This window comes from Crotalus tigris, unplaced genomic scaffold (assembly GCF_016545835.1).
Source record: "Crotalus tigris isolate CLP2741 ecotype Arizona unplaced genomic scaffold, ASM1654583v1 scf7180000024351.1097467, whole genome shotgun sequence".
In the NCBI taxonomy this organism is placed as follows: Eukaryota; Metazoa; Chordata; class Lepidosauria; order Squamata; family Viperidae; genus Crotalus; species Crotalus tigris.
The window spans coordinates 549,764-571,440 of NW_024100520.1; the positions used below are offsets into that span (position 1 = coordinate 549,764).

The following is a 21,677-nucleotide window of genomic DNA, read 5'->3' on the forward strand; positions in this document are numbered from 1 at the left end:
TCATTTATTTCTTCTTCCACTGCACAATACATATCCTAATTAAGATAAAATATTAATCTACCCTATACATACATAGTCCATCAATCAATCAATCTCTTTTAAAATAACAAAATAGTGTAAGTCTTAACTCATTTCAATTCATTAAACAAAATTCAAATTTCATCCAATTAATTATCATGCCTTATCACATCTATATTATCATACAAAAACATCATCTTACTAATTTAAAACAATTAATTATTAAAACAATCCAAATCTTAAAAGCCAGGATTTTTTCCATTCCAATACATAATAATTTTCATGAAAATAAACCTGTTATTCCAAAAAGTACATTCTTAATCTATTTAAAACATCTGTTCTAATAATCAACCTCTTATTTTTTTTTTGTACTTCTAACTCTGAATCTTAATCCTTAAAATTGTCCATAAATCAACATTGCCTTTAAATCCTTTACACAATTTTAAATTTCTCTTTTCAGTCTTATTCTGGCTTTTTTTCTGTGCCAGACAGGTTTTCATAACCAAGCTTCCCTTTCAGCAAATAGATCTCTCTTTATTGCTTGTAGTGCCCTTTGAAACAATAGGAATCCCATCCTCTGCATTAGGCATCTATTTCTCTCATCCTTAAAGTTTTTTGCTTTAAAGTTTCCAGTCTCAATCTTTGATTCTTCTGGTCCTAAAAACTGTAGATGGAATATTTGTAAGATAAAATAACTTCCTCATTTATCTCAGTTGTTTCCTCTTCTAATATGTTTTGATTTATAGAATAGTCAAATGTAGTCTGGAGATCAGTTTGAAGATTTGAAGTACAACTTCTGGATCTTAATTCTATAGTAAACTCTTTCATTGTAGCATATATTTCTGCAGTGGCCTCATAAATCTTTTCCAATATAAGTTTGCAGTTTAATTGTAAATGAGCTTTCTCCATTTTGATAGTAATTAAAGAGAGTCTCTTTTTTCTTCTTGTGGAGGCTGTGTTTAATAAAAGTTAAACAGTGTCCACCCCCACAACTCTCACAGCTGCATCAGCTTATCTTTTCTCTTCAAAAGTAATTTAAAGGTCCATCTATTCCATCTCCACAGAGTAACCAGAAATTGCAATATTAGATTTTTGCCACTAGATGTCCTCAGTAAGTTGAAAAAAACTTTTCCAGACACCATTTTTCCCCCTTTTTTCTTTCTTTTGAAATATAATGTGAAAAAAGAAATAATCTTCCAGCATAAAATGATAGTACAGCTCTTAGAAAAAAAAAATTTTCTGTACCCCAAAGCATATGAAAGTAAAATATAGTCTTTAAAATTTTATTGTATTCTTTTGTTCAACGCCTTTCTTCCCAAACATGTAGAAGCTGCTTTTTCAAGCCAGGGAAATAATTCCAACAAGGCTCTTACAGGCAAAAAAAAGCAAGATAAAATGAAGAGAGGAGCAGGAAAAAGAAAAAAAAATCTCACCCGGATTCACCACGGTGGTTCTTACAGCTTAGATGTTGTTTGACTTGCGGTTTGAAGCGGCAGGGTGATCGGTCATTTTACTGGCCGATGTTCTCCGTCAGCTCTCAGAGATAGTTTCGACAGCTGAAGGAGCCGCTGCTCTTCCACAGCTGAGCAAAGCCTCCTCGACAGAAGTTGCACCCTCCAAGGCAACTTTCAACCTGCGTAAGGGTCTACCGGCGGAGGGAAGCTAGCCAACGAGGAGACAAGTCTCTTTGTGAGGCTAGAGGTGCTGTGAACCGGAACCAGAAGCCCTCTTTTGTACATTTTTTCTTTGGACCAGCTACTGACATTGTACTGTAACTAATACATTCAAAGCCTTCCCCTTTACACCACTCCTTTAGCCACATATTTTTTTTTTAATTTTTATTCATAATACAATTAAAACAACAATGGACAAACATGACATTCCAGAGTGAATTTTTCTATCAGTTCCTATCATAGTACAAAAATTTTATACATTGTTCTTAACCTCTATATAAACCTCATCTTTTATACAATACAATTATATATACAATTATATGTACAGTTATGTATATCTTTTAATTCTACCATTAGTTTGAAGTCCGAGCAGTTCTTAATTCATACCAGCGGTAAAATTTGCCCCAGATTTCGAAGTATTCGTGTTCCGTTTTGTCTTTCATGATCATTGTAAGCCTGTCCATCTCAGCACATATTAGAATTTTATGCAGGATCTCTTCTTCCGTTGGGATTTCCTTGTTCCTCCAATTTTGAGCAAAAACCAGCCTGGAGGCCGTTAAAATGTGTAGCATTAAATAAAATACGCCTTTGTCATGTTTTTGCGTAGTTAAACCTAATAGAAAGAGTTCTGGTTTTGGTTCTACCGCTTGCTCTAATATTTCCTCCAACCATGTTTTAATCCTGTTCCAAAAATCACAAGCTCGCGTGCATTCCCACCACATATGATAGTAAGTTCCACTTTTCAAATTACATTTCCAACATTTAGGGGAGACATTGGTATACATTTTAGACAATCTTGTGGGTGGGAGATGCCATCTATAAAACATTTTGTAAAGGTTCTCTTTGTAAGAGGTGGCCAAAGTAAGCTTCTTATTTCTTGCCCATAGTTCTTGCCATATATGCAGATCAAAATTAAGACCAAAATCCTTACTCCAATTCAACATAGTCACTTTTATTTGTTCCTCGTACGTTGCCTGATCTAGCAAATAGTAGTATAATTTTTTAATCATTTTATCCTCCGACCCCAAAATTATTTTATCCAATTCTATTGGTTCTAATTTAATGCCTAACTCTTTTTTGTCTTTCCGATATCTTGCCTGCAGTTGCAGGTATGCCCACCATTCTAATTCTATCCCTTCATCGTGGATGGTTTTCCTGGATTTCAATTCCCCTCTTTCATCTAAGATATTTTTATATGTTATGATCTTGTCTAATTGAGTAAATTTTGGGTGTACATATATTTCTAACGGTGAGATCCAACTAGGTACTTGGGTATAATTTGGTTGCCAAATTTTTGTCCATACATCAATAAGAGCTTGCCTAATATAGTGACTTCGAAAATATTTATGTACTTTATATTTATGATCCCATAATATGGCATGCCATCCTATTTGTAGGTCATGGCCCTCCAGACACAATAGTCTCCTATTTTTTAGTAATATCCAATCTCTTACCCATACTAATGCTGCGGCCTGGTAATATTTCTCCAAGTCTGGAAGACCAAATCCCCCCCTTTCCTTTGAGTCCTGTAGTAATTTTAATTTAATCCTTGCTCTTTTTCCTTGCCAGATGAATTTACACATCATTTTGTTCAAATTTTGAAAAAATTTCTTGTCTAATTTTATAGGTATACATTGGAATAAAAATAAGATTTTTGGCAACACATTCATTTTAATCACCGCAATTCTGCCCATAAAAGAGAGCTGTAGGTTAGTCCAAATATCAAAGTCTTTTTGAATCTGTTCTATTAACTTATCATAGTTATCCCTTTTAAGCGTAGCGCATTTGGCAGTCAGTTGTATCCCTAAATATCTAATTTTATTTGTAATTTGAACACCAATTCTGTCAACCAATTCATTTTTCTGTATTTTAGTCATATTTTTGACAAGCATTTTAGTTTTTTCTTTATTTATTTTTAAACCTGCTATTTCCCCATATCTATTCAATGTTTCCATCAGTCTAATCCCTGATTGTAGTGGTTCTTCAATAATAAAAACTAAATCATCTGCAAAGGCTTGTATTTTAAATGTCTCTTTCTTGATTTCTAGACCTTGGATCTGTTCATCTTGCCGGATTGCTCTAGTTAATACCTCAAGAGATAATATAAATAACAATGGTGATAGTGGGCAGCCTTGCCTTGTGCCTTTTTGCATTTGGAAACTCTCAGTCAGTTCTCCATTGATTATTACTTTGGCCACCTGCTTAGAGTAAACTGATTTAAACATATTTAAGAAATTTCCCCCAAAGTCCATATACAATAATTGATTAAACATAAAATCCCATTTTACATTGTCAAATGCTTTTTGGGCATCAAGAAAAATTAAACACATTTGCTTTTCATTGTGTACTTCATAATATTCCAATATGTCCAAAACAGTCCTAATATTGTTTCTTATATATCTTTTAGATAGAAAGCCGTTTTGATCAATATGTATAAAATCCACTAAGAACCTTTCCAATCTTTGTGCCATTATTGCCATGAAAATTTTGTAATCTGAATTCAAAAGAGAAATGGGTCTATAGTTCTTAATTTGTGTCAGATTGGTGTTTTCTTTAGGAATCAACGTGAGGAAGGCTTCTTCCCATGAAGCTGGTATTTTAGCTTGGGTTAAAACCTCGTTAAATAAGTCCAACAGCATTGGGCTTAAAGATTCTTGTGCAATTTTATACATTTCTGCAGGTATACCATCTGGCCCAGGTGTTTTATTATTCTTCTGTTTCTTAATTGCGACCGAGAGTTCTAAATGTGTTATCTCTTTATTTAGGAGAGTTTTAAATTCTTCTGGCACCTTGGGTAAATCGACTAGTTGTAAATACTGTACTATGTCATGGTTATTTCTCTTTTCATCGTCTTTATATAAATTCTTGTAAAACTCATATGCCACTAGCTTTTTTCCTTCGTTCTGGCACACCATATCACCTTTGGCGTTATAAAGGTTGGTAACTCTCTGCTTATTATTGTGTTTTTTGATTTTATAAGCCAACCATCTCCCTGGTTTATTGGCATTTTCAAAGAAATTTTGTTTAGTACGTTTTATCTGCTGTCCTAGATCTTCCTTCGTAATAATATCCATCTTATGTTTAATTAAATCAATCTGTTGTTTCAAATCACATCTTTGTGGTTCATTTTGCAGGTTATCCTCAACTTTACGTAATTCTTCTTCCAGTTGTCTTTGGCGTTGTATTTTGATTTTGTGTTGCCTAGCCATATAAGAGATTACAACGCCTCTCATGTAGGCTTTGGTTGTATCCCATAAATTTTGACAGTTTGTATCCTCCTTCTTGTTTGACTTAAAAAACAGATCCAATTGTTCTTCTAATTTTAATTTTAATTCTTTATGATTTAAGATTGCCCTTTTTAGAGTCCATCTCCTCGTGTTTTTTGCCCCTTCCATTTAATTCTAATCGGATTGTGATCAGCCCAGGTATTTGTATCAATCATAATCTCCTCTACTTCTAAATTTAAGTCAGCTGACATCCACACCATATCAATTCTGGACCAAGATTGATGACGTCCAGAATAAAAAGTAAACTGTTTTTTCCCAGGATTCCTTTCTCTCCAAATATCCTGTATATTAAACTCATCTACCATTTTAAAGAAAATATCAGATATTGTTCCTCTAATTCTTTTTCTATTCTTTCCACATTTATAATCTAGATTATTATCCACAATTGCATTATAGTCACCCATTATACAAATGCTATCATGTTCCAATTGGCTAATAATGTTGTAGAGTTTTTTATAGAAACGTTTTTGCCCCTCGTTCGGGGCATAAATTCCAACCAAAAGAATTTTGATTTTATTCAAAATTACTTCCACAATTAGAATTCTGCCATCTTCGTCCTTATAAATTTGCTTAGCCATAATTTCTTGTTTAATATATACTACCACACCTCCTTTCTTATATTGCGAAAGTGCTGCGAACATATTCCCCAGTTTAGGACAATTTAATAAATATTGATGTTGTTTTTTAATGTGGACTTCTTGTAACATTATTATATCTAAATTCATCTTATTGAGCCTATTGAAAAACTTCTTCCTTTTTGTTGGAGAGTTGAGGCCATTAACGTTGATAGATATAGATTCAACACATTTCTTCCCCTCCTTATCTATGTTTAGATCTAGTTACTATTGCTGGTCTAGACTCTTGAGTTTGTAAATCCTTCCCTCTTTCCACTGTTGATCTTATCGGTCTAGCCTCTTTAATTTCCTTAAACCTACTCTCCTCCTGCTTTTCTTCATTTTTCCCTTCATCAGTGTCCTCTCGAAGCTCAACTCTTTTACCTCTAGCTTCAATGGCTTGCACCAGTGTCTCTCCTTCCTCTCTTGCTTCTCTTTCAACTAAATCTTCCTTACTACCAAAGTTTTCCCTGTAGAATTCCTCTGCTTTTTCTATTGAGTCTAGGCGAAACTTTTTCTCCTGCCATGTTACCAGAATTCCTTCCGGAGTTAGCCATCTAAAATTGATATTTTTCCTTATCAGTTTGGAAGTTATGTATTGGTAAGGCCTTCGCAGGTCTCTCACTCTTTTGGGCACTTGTTTAAGTACAATCAGCTGTTTACCTCGATATTCCAGTGTATCATCTCTGAATCTGAAAAGAATTTCACCCCTAACTGATTTCTTAATAAACCTAATGTGCACTTCTCTGGGAAGATTGTGTCGTCTTGCGTAATTTGTGTGTATTCTATAGGTTTCATCTATCTCATTGGCCATCTCCTCTCTTGTAGACCCCAACGCTCCTGCTAGAATATCTGACATTATTACTGGGAGGTCTTCACCTTTCATCTCTCCTACATTTTGAAACCGTAGATAATGAGCAGCCTTCTCAAGTTCCAAAGAAATAACTGTGGTTTCTAATTCTTTATTGGCTTGAACTAGCCTTTCATTCATTTCATCCACTCTCTGCTCTTCTTTATCCATCCTTTCCTCCATTTCTACTAGTTTTTGTTCATTTTTCATAAGTTGGTGGTGGAAGGATTCAAATTTCCCATCCATAGATTTAATTTTATCTTTAAGTTCACCTGTATCATTCCTTATTTCACCTATTTCTTTTTTCAGATCTTCATGGTTTTTACACATTAACTCTTGCATTGATTGCAGCATTTGTTGCAAGTCTTTAAGTGGGTTTGCCCTATCTTTTTGAGCCATTTCTTCTAGTGATCTTTGCCTAACAGAACCTGGTTCCAGCAATGTAGTTTGAAATGTCTGCATTCTCCCTATTCCAGCCCTTGTAAGATTTGGAGTACTAGACATTTTTTTCAATTTTCCAAACCAACCTCCCCACTTATTTACAATTGTTAAAATGTTTTCCAGAGTATCAAAGTTGTTACTAAGAATCAAGAAGTTCTTAACATTACAAGGCAAGGGCAAATTTGCTACACAGTCTCTTTCCTTAGTAATTTTTCCCTTCCCACTCTTACAGCAATTCTCGATTTAACCAGCAGGTGTCACTCTAATATTGTCTCTGGTATTAATATTGTCTCTGGTATTAAATTTGTCTATTCATTCCAAAATGTCTACCTCCGTTTTTTTTTCTTCCAAGCGATCTCCCTTGTGCCTTAGAGTAGCTAGCCTTCCAGGGCTAAGTTTCAGTCTCTGGAGTAGGGGAAGAAGGAGGATGCCCCCTTTCTCTTTTCCACAAATCCAGCCAACGTAGCAAGTAAGCAGGCAAGCCTTTTTAGCCAAACCTTCCTTTTCGCCGCTTTTCCAGGAGCGAGGGAAATCCCTCCTCCCCTCTTGTAGGCTACTAAAGTCAGTAAGTTTCAAGCGAAATCCTCCAGTACGATCTCACACCGGATCCCTTCTAGTCAGAATCTCTGCTCAGATGAATTTGACTGGAACTGTCATGTCACCGTCCAGCTTTTCCACCGCTAAGCTTCGGCCAGCTGACTGCTGTCATTTCTTCACTGCCGCCATTGTCGGCCGTTTCCCCTTCTCCGCTTGACTTGTCAAAGCTTCTCCTGGGTTTGTGGCTCCTGGCTGCCGCCTGAATCCACTCCCCAGGGCGCCTTGTTGTTCCCAGTCCCCCTCCAGGGAACTAGGGACCCCAAAGGATCTGTCAAACAGTCGGGAACGGGGTTAGATGCTTCAGAGAATCATCCAACACACCCGTTCTTCCTGGCAGCTGGCCCCGCCCCCCCTCCTTTAGCCACATATTGAATTGTGCTGTATACTGGCCTTTTCCATTTTGCTCTTTATACATTGGTAAAACCTCTGAAAAAGTAAACCTACAGCTATTTTGCTAAGTTCCTGCCCCAAGCTCTGGAAATCATTCTGCACAGAGAGTACATCTTTTTGGGACAGATCGTTAGTGCCAAGATGTACAATAACCTCCACATCACAGTCCTTGCCGGCATTCTTGATTATTTTAGAAATACGCTTCTTGTCCCTACTGGCAGTAGCATCTGGGAGACATCTGACCTCTTTTGAAACCACTGTGTCCTTTCCTAAATTTACATCCCTTATAATTGAATTACCAAGCAGAAGATGGCTTCTCTTTTTGGATGCCTTTCTGTTCTTGCATGACTGATGTGTAATACCTGATTTGCATTTCTCCCTGTCGAAAACAACAGGGACACAGTGAAAGCTTTGTGTTTATGGTTCACAGCTCTCACCCTGCCAGATCCCACAGTTATCCACACTGCCCTTCTCCTGCAGGATCTTTGTGGTAGAGGGGGCTGATAGCACGGTGGCTTACTAGAGGGGCTGAACTGGACACCTAATTTCTGCCTGAAGAGCACAGATTACAGATCTTAAATATATAATCTGTCATTGTAGACTAGTGATTTGTTTACAGATAGGACAGATAGGAATTCTGGAAGTTGAAGTCCACGAGTCATAAAAGAGCCAAGGTTGCCTACCCCTGGGCTAGTTTAAAGAAAAGAAGAAAATGGGATGGCATGATAGCAGTATTCCAGTATTTGAGAGGCTGCCACAAAGAAGAGGGGGTCAAATTATTCTCCAAAGCACCAGAGGGCAGGACGAGAAACTGAACAAAGAGAGAAGCAACCTGGAATTAAGGAGAAACTTCCTAACAGTGAGGACAATTAACCAATGCAACAGCTTGCCTCCAGAAATTGTGGGCGCTCCATCACTGGAGATTTTTAAGAAGAGATTGGACAGTCACTTGTCTGAAATGGTATAGGTTTTCCTGCTTGAGCTAGACTAGAAGACCTCTAAAGTCCCTTCCAGCTCTATTCTATTCTATTATTGCTTCTCAACTTGCCAGGGAGAGGGGGGAAATGGAATGCAGAATCCAGACAACAAGAAGTCAGCCTGTGTGAACCAACACATTTCAGCAGGTATTTGCAAACCCACAGAGACACTTTCTCATAACATTTTGACACTTGATTGGACCATGTGACCTGCAATAATAGGCGGAGAGAGAATTCTACACTTTAATTATAGTGATTTGCACAGGAAATAACCAGAGCTGGTTTTGCTTTCATCTGTGCTGAAATGATGTACTTAATAAGATTTTGCATTAAGAAATTCTCTTGTCTTGATGATGCTTTCTTGGTTCATCAGTTAAAACCTTGACATTAAACCAGCTCTCTCCTAAAGTAAAATTAACTAGGAGTCCTGAGCTTGTTCAGTCACCTCCAAAAGAACTGTGAAGACTCAGGGGAAAATAGCTCAGGTGGAATGTAAAGGAGAGCAGGTGGCCAAGTCCATGATAGGCCCAGCCAAGGAGACACCAATTGCAGGCCAAGTGGACTTCGATACCCAGACAATAGTGACATGCTTGAAGGAGTGAGTGGAGAAAATAAAAGCTCCATGAATCTGCAAAAGCTATAAAGCTTCCTGGGTTTTGCAAACTTCTACAGACAGTTTATCCCATCATTTGCAAAAATTGCCTTGCCAATTACAGCAGTATTAAAGATAGAGGGGGAGAGAAGTCCAGCCATTGAACTGGACAAGGAAATGCCAAGTGGCGTTCAAGAAGCTTAAGAGCCTGTTTGCGGCTGAACCAGTCCTGAAGCATCCCAACCCCGAGAAACTGTTTGTGATTCAGGCAGATGCCAGCAATGTAGCAGTGGGGGCAGTACTCCTTCAAAAAAATAAAGAGGGGAGACTACGACCATGTTCCTACATGTTTCAAAACTAAATGAAACTGAGAGGTATTGGGCAGTATAGGAAAAGGAAGCCTTTGCAGTACAGTGAGCATTACTGACATGGAGACAGTTCCTAGGGCAGTGGTGGCGAACCTATGGCATGCGTGCCAGGGGAGGCACACGGACCCCTCTCTGTGGGCATGCGCCATCACCCCAGCACACGTGGTCTCTAAAAGTTTGCGAACACCAGCCAGCCTGCAGCCGCTGTTGGGGAGGTGTCCCCCACCCCACACAGCAGTGCAGACATGCCTCACTTATGGGCAGGCAGGGCAGGGCCTTGCAGAGGAGGAGGAATCCCAGTGGTGGGATTAATTCCATAGAACAGGTACCTAATTTATTTTCAGTTCGGAGAACCGGCCCAGAAATGGCCAGACTAGCATGCATTCACATGCCTCCAATCCCTTCCTTCCTTGTGCAATCTGGCTTTACAGCAAGCAAGGCAGTTGAATGCATGCTAGTCTGGCATCTCAAAAAAAACAAAACGTTTTTTTTCCCTGCTTGTGGCAAGTGAAAATACTCTACCTTACCTGAGACCGGATTTTTTTTCTCCACTAGATGTTCGCTGCCAGACTGTCTGAGAGCAAAAAGCCAAGGAGAGAGGAGAGAAGCCTCCTTATGTGGGATGGGGGGGGGAGTTTTGCTGCCAGATTGTTTTGCTTGATGCAGCAGAATGGGAAGGATCGACATTCTGCAGTAAGTAACCTTTAAAGAGAGTTTGAAAAGTATGGCAGAGAAAATATTGCCCCTTACATGGGATCAGGGTTTTTTTCTCCACTCCCTTTGGCTGTTCACTGCCAGACTGTCTGGGAGCAAAAAGCCAAGGAGAGAGAAGAGAAACCTCCTTATGTGGGATGGGGAAGGGAGTTTCGCTGCCAGATTGTTTTGCTTGATGCAGCAGAATGGGAAGGATCCACATTCTGCAGTAAGTAAACTTTAAAGAGAGTTTTAAAAGCATGGCAGAGAAAATAATCCACCTTATGTGGGATCAGGTTTTTTTCTCCGCTTCCCCCCCCCCACACCTCAGTACCTACCACAGCTGCCAGCTATTCGCGCAGGTCAATTAGGCCACCGCCCAGAGCTGCATGCCCATCCAGCACAAAGGAGATGAAGCAGTCAGCTAGGAAGCCCCATTTAGGCTTAGAGGTGGTAGAGCACACCCAGGGCCAGCAGGCAAAAGATCACCCCAAGCGGGGAAAGGCAGATCCCCATCGGCGTCATGGCCACCCAGGCCCAGCAAAGATGGAGAGAGGCACACAAGCCTAGCTGAGACTGGAGGGCCATGGCCCTGATGGAGATCCAGCTTTGCCCGCTTGGGGTGGCCTTTGGCTTGCTGGGCTTGGGCGTGCACTACCACCTCTACTTGAGCTTACTAGCCAGCCGTTTCATCTCCTTTGTGCTGGGCGGGCCAGGTGCTGACTCCGGCAGCCCGAGGCGGGTCTAAAGTGCGTCAGGTGTGTGAGGGGAACAGGCTCCACATGCGGGCCAAGGGCAAGATCTGTGAGGGGGGCAAGGAGATGACAAGCAGCAACCTGCTTTCCAACCGCAAGCAAAAACAGAGGGAACAGAGTAGGCACATTTGGCATTCGCATCACATACCTCCCCCCTCTCCTACTCTGCCTGCTGCTGGAGGGCTGACCCGGTATTGGCAGTGGACTGCAGAGCCCCAGAGTGCACCGGTTGAGGGGCAGGCAGGCTGTGGCTGCTGATGGACACTGTTGGCTCTCACGCGCTCGCTGTGTGTGGGGCCGATAGTGTCAGACATTGCCTTGCGGCAATGGCACACTTGCCCTGCCCCCTGCCTCATCTTGCCTCACCTCACCCTGCAGGATGAGCCTCCTGCCCACTGTCCCAGAGATCTCCTGGATTTCCTGGATTTCCCCCAACCCTGCCCGGCCCCCACAGGTGTCCCTTCCCATGAGCAACATCGAGGTGGCCATGCCCACCAAGCCATGCCCACCCAGCCCACCCACGCTACCATGACTACCATAGCCACGCCTACTCTCTGGACACACTACTCTGTGGCCACACCCACTCTGGCCATGCCCCCATCACCCGGCGATGCATAAGTGGGTTTCGGGTTGCAGTTTGGGCACTCAGTCTCAAAAAGTTTCACCACCACTGTCCTAGAGGGAAGTAAAATTCCCTTTTTAGTGTGGACTGACCACAAGAACTTAGAGGCACTGAGCACCCCTGAAAACTCTCTCCTAAGCAAGTATGGTAGGCCCAATATTTTAATCATTTCGACTTTCTGGGAGGGAAAAATTTCCTAGCCAACGCACTCTCCCACATACCCCAATACAAAAGTAGCCAAGAGGAAGTGGTGAACTCCCCATGAACCAGCTGGCAGCACAGGTTCAGCACTAGGCTGACAGCACTAGGAAACAGATGAAAAGGAAATCCCGGGACCCTAGAGATGCTCTAACACAGCAGATGAAGTAGGAACTAAAAATTGACACATGGTTGAGAGCCCACCAAGATGAATTAACTGTGAGGGGGGAGAGAAGGCATGGAAAGGGGACAAGTTGTACATCCCTGATAGCCTATGAATACAAGTCTTACAGCAAAGCCACAACACTAAACAAGCTGGTCCCTCCAGGTTCCTAAAGACTTTATACCTAATTAAACAGCAGTTTTGGTGGCTTGGGATGAAAAAGAACATAGAAAGCTATGTAAAATATTGCACTGTGTGTGCTTCTGTGAAACAAAGGCCAGGAAAGAGTCCAGGATTGTTACAGCAAGTAGCTGAACTCACCTGGCCTTGGGAGGAAATAGCTATGGACTTCATAGTCAAACTTCCAGAAAGTGGAGGAAATACTGTAATCTGGTCTGTAGAGAACCTATTCTCTAAGCAAACCCACTTCCTAGCCTGCTCAAGCCTCCCTCATAGCCTGCTCAAGCTGGCCAAGATGTTCTTGCAATACCAGTTGCATGGAGTGCCAAAGCGGATCATCTCATATGGAGGAGCCCAATTCATGGTAAAATTTTGGTATGAATTTACAAGGCTGAAAGGGACCTCTCAGGGCCTCAATTTGGCTTTTCATCCAAGTACGAATGGGGCCGCAGAACAAGATAACACTATGGTAGAGCAATACCTGCTTTGCTATGTCAATTAACAGCAATCAAACTGGGCAGAACTCCTGCCATTCGTTGAAGTGGCATACATCAATGCAGTACATACTAGCACAGGGCTCACCCCCTTTAACATAGCTACAGGGATGGAATCTGTACCCATACCATCGTGCCCACAAGAACCCCCCTCATCAATAACCCTAATTGAATGGGTAGACTCCCTCCAAAAAGCATGGGAAAACATAAAAAAGACTCTAATCAAAGCAACTGAGTGTCAGAAAAAACAGGCAGACAAGAAACGAATCCCCCAAAGGGACGTTCCACCTAGGAGATAAAATGTAGTAAATTCCATATAGGCCTGTGTTGAAAGAAAAATATGAGGTTCAGTGTGCCCTTTTGGGTCATGTCCTGCTTCTGTGGGGCTGGGGCTAATGACTACACTCTGCTGTTGTTATCAAATCTTCCTCCAAGGGATTTCGAAAGATCCTGTCTTGAATGGGTTTCTGCAGGCAGTATTTGCTCATGAATGGGACTCAGACTTTCTCAGACCTAGCCTGCTGAGTTTCTGTTTGGGGCTATTAAGAAAACCTGGGCCTGCTTTCCTTTGGGAAAATATAATATTCTGCCTTTTTAATATCTCCAAAACATTTCCTTCTCCGGGGGCGTGGGGGGGGGAAAGACTTCCTACAGTGGGAAAGAGCATGGGAAACTCAGGATCTAGGATCCCAGTGGGGTCTCCGGTAAGGCGATGGATGAATGCCTGGGGCAGGGACAAATTGCCCATACAGGTGGGGATGTGTAAGAATGTGTAAGCAAAATAGGGTGAAGAGAACTGTGTCTTCTCTCTCTCTCTCTCTCTCTCTCTCTCTCTCTCTCTCTCTCTCCTTGTAAAAACAGCCAAAAATTATCAGGAGGTAATGTTTTAACTTCATTTATAGGAAAAGTTTCACTCTTGCATTTACGGTATGTCTTTGATTTCATCTGTCTATTTAACATCTGTAAAGTTAACCTTAATGTCTGTTCAAAACCCTGCCTCCAGCTATCCATCCCCCCCATTCCACTTCTCCATTTTTTATCCTCTGTTTTCCATTCTTCATGTCTGACCAGCAATGCCTCTTCTGGGAGAGTCACCGCCAAAGGGGGGAGAGGACCTTGTTCTCATATCTTTCAGCCCTGCACAGATGACTCAGCAACCTTTGGAAACAGACCCAGATGCTGCTTCCAGAGAAGACGCTCCATTCATTTGAGCCATGGAATTGGGTTTGAATGCAGCCATCTACTAGATAGTCACCATGCAACCAGAGTGGAACAGATCTTCCCAGATACCTGCAGAAAGCTGCAGAGAGAGGAAGGACTCCTGGAACCATTGGCCCTCAGATGAAGCCTCAGAAGGCAACTGGGAAAACTATGGGGGGAGGGTGGAAACTCATTGTAAGGTTTTCTTTCTTGCCTCATTTGTATTGTATTTAGCAATTTGAATGGATTCATGGAGGATGGCATTTGGAATGGTTGGCACAGCAAGTTGTGAACACCTTGGACTTCTGTCTGGTGGGAGGAAAATTTGTCTAGGACATTTATATTGAATGTCTTGTAGAAGTAGCTGCACCCACACACCTGCACACACACACACACACACACACACACACACACACAAAACCATTCAGAATCACACTGAAGCTATCACCTTCACCTACCTTCACATAAAGCTCCCTGGCTGGTTCTTGCTCTGTAGCACTAAGGCCTTTGTATGCATTTGTTGTTGTTGTTGTTGTTAATTGCGAAGTCGTGTCCAACCCATTGTGACCCCATGGACAACGTTCCTCCAGGTCTTCCTGTCCTCTATCATCTTCTGGAGTCCATTTAAGTTCGCACCTACTGCTTCAGTGACTCCATCCAGCCACCTCATTCTCTGTCGTCCCCTTCTTCTATTGCCCTCAATCTTTCCCAGCATTAGGCCCTTCTCCAGTGAGTCCTTCCTTCTCATTAGGTGGCCAAAATATTTGAGTTTCAACTTCAGGATCTGGCCTTCTAAAGAGCAGTCGGGGTTGATCTCTTCTAGGACTGACCGGTTTGAACGCCTTGCAGTCCAAGAGACTTGCAGGAGTCTTCTCCAGCACCATAGTTCAAAGGCCTCAATTCTTTGTCGCTCAGCCTTTCTTGATTATATGCACTTTTGTTGGCAGGGTGATGTCTCTGCTTTTTAGTATGTTGTCTAGATTTGCCATAGTTTTCCTCCCCAGGAGAAAGCGTCTTTTAATTTCTTGGCTGCAGTCCCCATCTGAGGTGATCTTGGAGCCCAGGAAAATAAAATCTGTCACTACCTCCATTTCTTCCCCATCTATTTGCCACGAATTGAGAGGGCCAGATGCCATGATCTTGGTTTTCTTAATGTTGAGTTTCAAGCCAACTTTTGCACTTTCCTTCTTCACCCGCATCAGGAAGCTCTTTAGTTCCTCTTCACTTTCTGCCATTAGAGTGATATCATCTGCATATCTTAGGTTGTTGATATTTCTCCTGGCAATCTTAATTCCAACTTTTGATTCATCTAGCCCTGCGTTTCTCATGATGTGCTCTGCATGTAAGTTAAATAGGCAGGGTGACCGTATACAGCCTTGCCAGACTCCTTTCCCAATTTTGAACCAATCAGTGGTTCCATGTCCAGTTCTCACTGTTGCTTCTTGACCCGCATATAGGTTTCTCAAGAGACAAATAAGATGGTCTGGTTCTCCCATCTCTTTAAGAATTTGCCACAATTTGTTGTGATCCACACAATCAAAGGCTTTAGCATAATCAATGAAGCAGAAGTAAGATATTTTTCTGGAACTCCCTAGCTTTCTCCATGATCTAGCATATGTTGGCAATTTGATCTCTAATTGCTCTGCCTCTTCGTAATGCTGCCTGTACTTCTGGTAGTTCTCGATCCACATACTGCTGGAGTCTAGCTTGTAGGATTTTAAGCATAACTTTATTAGCATGTGAAATGAGTGCAATGCTGCGATAGTTTGAACATTCTTTGGTATTGCCTTTTTTTGGAATTGGAATGTAAACTGACCTTTTCCAATCCTGTGGCCACTGTTGAGTTTTCCAAATTTGCTGGCAAATTGAGTGTAGCACTTTTACTGCATCGTCTTTTAAGATTTTGAATAGCTCAGCTAGAATACTGTCACCTCCACTAGCTGTGTTGTTGCTCAGATTTCCTAAGGCCCATTTCACTTCACATTCTAGGATATCTGGCTCGGGGTCAGTGACCACCCCACTGTGGTTATCTGGGATGTTAAGGTCGTGCCTGTATAGTTCTTCTGTGTAGTTTTGCCACCTCTTCTTAATCTCTTCTGCCTCTGTTAGGTCTCTGCCATTATGGTCCTTTATCATGCCCATGAAACATTCCCTTCATATCTCCAATTTTCTTGAAGAGATCTCTGGTCCTCTGTTGTTTTCTTCTATTTCTTTGCACTGTTCATTTAAGAAGGTATTCTTATCTCTTCTAGCTATTCTCTGGAATTCTGCATTCAATTGGGTGTATCTTTCTCTTTCTCCTTTGCCTTTCGCTTCCTTTCTTTCCTCAGCTATTTGCAAAGCTTCCTCAGACAGACACTTTGCTTTCTTGCATTTCTTTTTCTTTGGGATGGCTTTAGTTGATACCTCTTATACAATGTTGCGAACCTCTGTCCATAGTTCTTCAGGCACTCTGTCTATCAGATCCAATTCCTTAAATCTATTTGTCACCTCTACTGTATACTCCTCAGGAATATGATTTAGTTCATACCTGAGTGGCCTAGAGCTTTTCCCTACTTTCTTCAATTTAAGCCTAAATTTTGCAACAAGAAGCTCATGATCTGAGCCACAGTCAGCTCCTGGTTTTGTTTTTACTGACTGTATAGAGCCTCTCCATCTTTGGCTGCAGAGCACATAGTCAATCTGACTTCTGTGTTGACTGTCTGGTGAAGTCCATGTGTAGAGCCGTCTCTTGAGTTGTTGGAAAAGAGTGTTTATTATGACCATTGTATTTTCTTGACAAAATTCTATCAGCCTGTGCCTTGCTTCATTTTATACTCCAAGGCCAAACTTGCCTGTTATTCTGGTTATCTTTTGGTTTCCTACTTTAGCATTCCAATCCCCCATGATGATAAGGACATCATTTTTTTGGTGTTAATTCTATAAGGTGCTATTGGGCTTCATAGAACTGGTCAATTTCATCCTCTTCAGCATCAGTGTTTGGGGCATAGATTTGGACTGCTGTAATATTGAATGGTTTGCCTTGGATTCGAACTGAGATCATTCTGTCATTTTGGGGATTGTATCCCAGTATTGCTTTTCCTATTCTTTTATTGACTATGAAGGCTACTCCATTTCTTCTGAGGGATTCTTGCCCACAGTAGTATACCTGATGGTCATCTGAGTTAAATTCACCCATTCCTGTCCATTTTAGTTTGCTGATTCCTAAGATGTCGATGTTCAGTCTTGTCATCTCTTTTTTGACTACGTCTAGCTTGCCTTGATTCATGGATCTTACATTCCAGGTTCCTATGGAGAAAAGATCTTTACAGTATTCGACTTTCCTTTCACCACCAGATATATCCACAGCTGAGCGTCCTTTCAGCTTTGGCCCAGTCGCTTCATCCTTTCTGACGCTACTAGTACTAGTCCTCTGCTCTTCCCAAGTAGCATATTGGACACCTTCCGACCTGAAGGGCTCATCTTTCAGTGTCATATCTTTTTGCCTTTTAGTACTGTCCATGGAGTTTTCATGGCAAAGATACTGAAGTGGTTTGCCATTTTCCTTTTCCAGTGGATCACATTTTGTCAGAACTCTCTGCTATGACCTGTCCGTTTTGGGTGGCCCTGCACGGCATAGCTCATAGCTTCATTGAGTTATGCAAACCCCTTCACCATGACAAGGCAGTAATCCATAAAGGGGTTTGTATGCATACCTTCCTGCAAATTCCACAGGAGAGGGAACTAAGCTCCCTCAGGCAATTTACAATTTATATGCCTTCACTGAGGTAGCAGGAAAAAGAGATCTCCAAACCCCAGCCCAGAGTGGGAGCCCTAATTTAAGAAAAATTAATAGCTTGACTTGCCCACTGGTTAACTTTAATTGAACATCACAAACCCTGGATGCACTAAACTAAGAGCTAAGGCAGGTTCAGGAAGCAACCCTTGAAAATGGGCAGCCAATGGTTATGTACTGAGGAAAAACATGGCTGTGAAGAATTTTGGAGGCATGTGCAAACCTGACTGGAAGCTCAAAGTGATAATCCAACATCTGAAAGGAATTGGCACAGAATATTGGACACTATAAATTTCTTTTCCACCTAAGAGAACTTTTGCCCTGGCTTTAAACCTTCTTGATTGAAAGGATCCCCCTTTGAGAGCCACTGCAGGGATCTTTTTCTGCTGCCTCTATTAGTGTCTTCCCCTTTCTGAATTAACAGTTTAAAAGCTTGTTTCTTTACATCCTGGAACCCCCCCATAGTGGCACCCATCAAGTCTCCCTGACCAGATCAATTCTTAATCTTATGCCAATAAAAATGTGTCACCCACACTTATATAACACAAAGGGGGGATTTGGGGAAGTCAGCCACCCCCAGAGAAGGAAATATTTTTGGGATATTAAAAAGACAGAATATTATATTTTCCCAAAGGAAAGCAAGCCCAGATTTTCTTAATAGTCCCAAACAGAAACTCAGCAGGCCTGGTCTGTAGAAATGCAGATTTGATAATCCCATTCAGAAAATCTGAGGCCCCATTCATTAGCCTCCAGAAACCCATTCAGGACAGGATCTTTCGAAATCCCTTGGAGCAAGATTTGATAGCTAACAACAGCAGAGTGATAGGATTAGAACCAGCCCCAGAGAAGCAGACATGACCTTTAGGATATAATAGAATTAACCCACCATCATTAGAATACCAAAAGGGCACACTGAACCTCAGGTCAAAGTTCATGCCACAGGATCAGGAACAGCCTCAAACAGGAACAACTCCAAACACAAAAGCCCAAGAAGATATAAAAACTCATCATTTCCACACCATGTGGTCAGCTACCCCAGAAACATGCTGCTATCACTGAAGTTTCTGACAACTCAATAAACAAGAACCTTCTTTCCTAAAGCAGTCTCCAGTTTGTTTATTCCCAGCTTGGACTGGACTCTGATGAAGATTTTTCTTTCAACAATTTGGCACCAGGATGGGACTTCAAGTTAACCTCACCAATCGACTGGCACTGGATAAGCCTTCATCTTGCCAGCAGCAGACCCCTTGTGTCTGTGGATGGGTTTCCCAGACCCTGCCCATTTGGAGCAAGAGTAGTAAAGGGTATGTTTGAGTTTGAGCTTAAGAGCTGCTTTGGAAAGAAGGTGAGTGCCTCTAAATTTTAACTTTTAAAGTTCAGAGGAGTGAGGGAAATGCGTGCATGTCTGTATGTGTGAGTGAGAAGACCCTTTTCCAATCACAGTTGGATCTTGTTCTCTCTGGCCTTTCCTAACCGCAGAAAGGATCAGTTCAAGTGACAGACCCTGGAAAGCACGGGGGCCAGAGCACAGGATCTTTTGTTAGGGAAAAGGGAGAGGCTATGTGAAAATGGAATGGAAAAGTGAGAGAACTGGATTTGGAAACTTCCCACACCTGAGTTGAGGGGAAAAAAGTAATAAAGGTCTAATGTATCTCAAAACTAGTCATTGTATCGTTCCATCTTTGCAAACCAGTCTTGCTTCTCCGTGAAATAATGCACCTATGAATTACATTGCTAAAACCAAATGGGGTTCTTTAAAATAAAACCTTGTTTTCAAAATAAAGATTCAACCGCTATATGAACTTAGGCCCTTCCTGGGAAAGAAACAGCAGTACCAAGTCGCCATTGTTGAATACATTCATTTGTACCCACTGGGTGGCACCAGCAATTATTTCTCACAGGCAATACGAAGAGGGGAGGGGAGCAACTTTCCCAGCAGCAGCCGCTTCCCTCATTTGCCTTTGCTTCCCACTTTGGTAGAGTGAGCTGCCGGCTGAGAATGAAGGAGGCACCGCCCCCGCCCCCACCCGCATTGGTCGCCGTCGGGAACTTGTTCTAGCTCCGGCAGCCACTTTTCCTTTCTGCAGTAACTTTGCCTGGAAGATGCGCCAACTCTAATGTTGCTCTCCTTGATGCGTGGCTAAAGCTTTGGTGGACTCTTTTCGAATCTACCAGCCGAGTTATGGTCGGGAGATGATTCTCTACAAGACTCCTGGATTGTGTGCATGTTGTTCTTTTTCTCTCTCTCCCTCGGTGCGGTTGGCGCCAGATCTTCTTAGCAGCGGGAAAAGACAAGCGCAAAGATTTCTGTCGACCGCCCGATTACTGGGATATAACTCTATGTGTGTGTTTTGCGAAAAGAGCGGGTTATTTTCGTTTGCTTGGTGGTGAACATAGAAGTCGGAGTTGTTCTCGACCTTGCGTTTTGGTGTCTCTGTTTCCACGACTATATGTCTATGTTTTTTTGAATGGCTGCACGATGGCTACCGCAACGGTGGTTTACAGGGTGCAGTTTCTGGACGACACCGATCCTTTCAACAGTACTAATTTTCCTGAGCCCACCCGTCCGCCCCTCTACTCCTTCAGAGAAGACATCCCCCTGGTTACTCAACTGGCCGGTGTCCACCGCCTGCTAAAAGCTCCGCAAAAGGTATGGAACTTGCTGGGAACGTTTAATTGGCCGGAATGGCCGTATTAGGTGAGGAAGGAATCAGAAACTTCGCGAGGGGGGGGGGATGCGGTCTGTTTGCATAGGCCGTTCAATTCTTGGATTCATATGATACCGTTGGTGTTTTTAACGGGAACATTTAAAAAAAACCGTAAGCAACTTAGGGCATTTTTGTGCTGGAGAACATGATGGACTTAATATATCCGTGATGTGACTGAAGCGCTTCTTTTATTTCGTAATATTGAATGTCTGGGTTATTTAGTGAAATGAATCGGCAGTAGTTTGATGACAATATATCGTTCACATCATGCATAATACAGTTGGATTTTATTGTTCCAAGAATACCTGATGGCCACATCCTAGAAGCCGTAAAGAGAAAATTAATATACAGCAGAGCATATTACTTATGCTTTACTGCATTAAAATAATTAAAAACCAGTAGCAATTAAACTAAATTGGCTTGCCCCATTGATTTTAGAGGGGCTAAAACCTGACTTAAGTGGATCAAGTGGATTTCTGGAGCTTAAGTCTGTCAACAGCTATTTTGTATAAAATCTTCAGGTGCAGAGGCAAGTACCTCTGTGAATGTTGCTTATGAAGGAGTTGGGATAATTGTAGACTGTGACTGGATTCTTTTTTTTTCTGTGATCTTTGCAGAGGCATCTAATTTATCTCTATGTTGAAAAAGAGCTGTGACAGTATTACATGCCTGCTGTTATCTACTTTGATTAATTGTTGTGTGATTTGAAAAGCAGATCTTACTTTCTTGTATTTCATTTTTGAAATAGCCAAACATCCTGAAATTAAACCAGTAGGAGCAGTCAAAATAATTGAAATTATAATTCCTTGAATTCAAAGTATAAGATGTATTGGAGACTGTAATTAATTTTCCAGAAAATTCCTGAACATACAGGGAAAATCATCCCATACTGTGCCATGTTGCTCCAGTAGACTTATTAGGTAACTTTGTGATGTTCAGCCAATAAGTGTTACTGAAATTGCAATAGCTCTGGAATATGCTAGGATGGGGAACAGTGTCAATATAATTAATTCATAAAAGGATATGTGCAAATTGGCTCTAATTGTACAGTCTGGGACAGGCTTTTGGAACTTTTTTTGTTG

The 21,677-nt window shown here is 41.5% G+C and overlaps 2 protein-coding genes across 6 annotated transcripts in view; both read left to right on the forward strand.

Moving 5' to 3' along the window:
- The window catches only part of VSTM2A (V-set and transmembrane domain containing 2A), an 82,865-nt gene extending 72,381 nt beyond the window's left edge, over window positions 1-10,484 (forward strand). The window contains exon 5 of the mRNA XM_039327171.1: window positions 10,363-10,484. Coding sequence (XP_039183105.1) covers window positions 10,363-10,385 — 23 coding nt within the window. The 3' untranslated portion in view covers window positions 10,386-10,484. The remainder of the gene's footprint in view (window positions 1-10,362) is intronic.
- A 9,425-nt stretch (window positions 10,485-19,909) lies between these two features.
- FHOD3 (formin homology 2 domain containing 3) overlaps window positions 19,910-21,677 on the forward strand; it is a 515,605-nt gene continuing 513,837 nt past the window's right edge. For all 5 annotated transcript variants that reach the window (XM_039327161.1, XM_039327164.1, XM_039327163.1 and 2 more), the window contains exon 1: window positions 19,910-20,537. In XM_039327161.1, coding sequence (XP_039183095.1) covers window positions 20,367-20,537 — 171 coding nt within the window. In that variant the 5' untranslated portion in view covers window positions 19,910-20,366. The remainder of the gene's footprint in view (window positions 20,538-21,677) is intronic.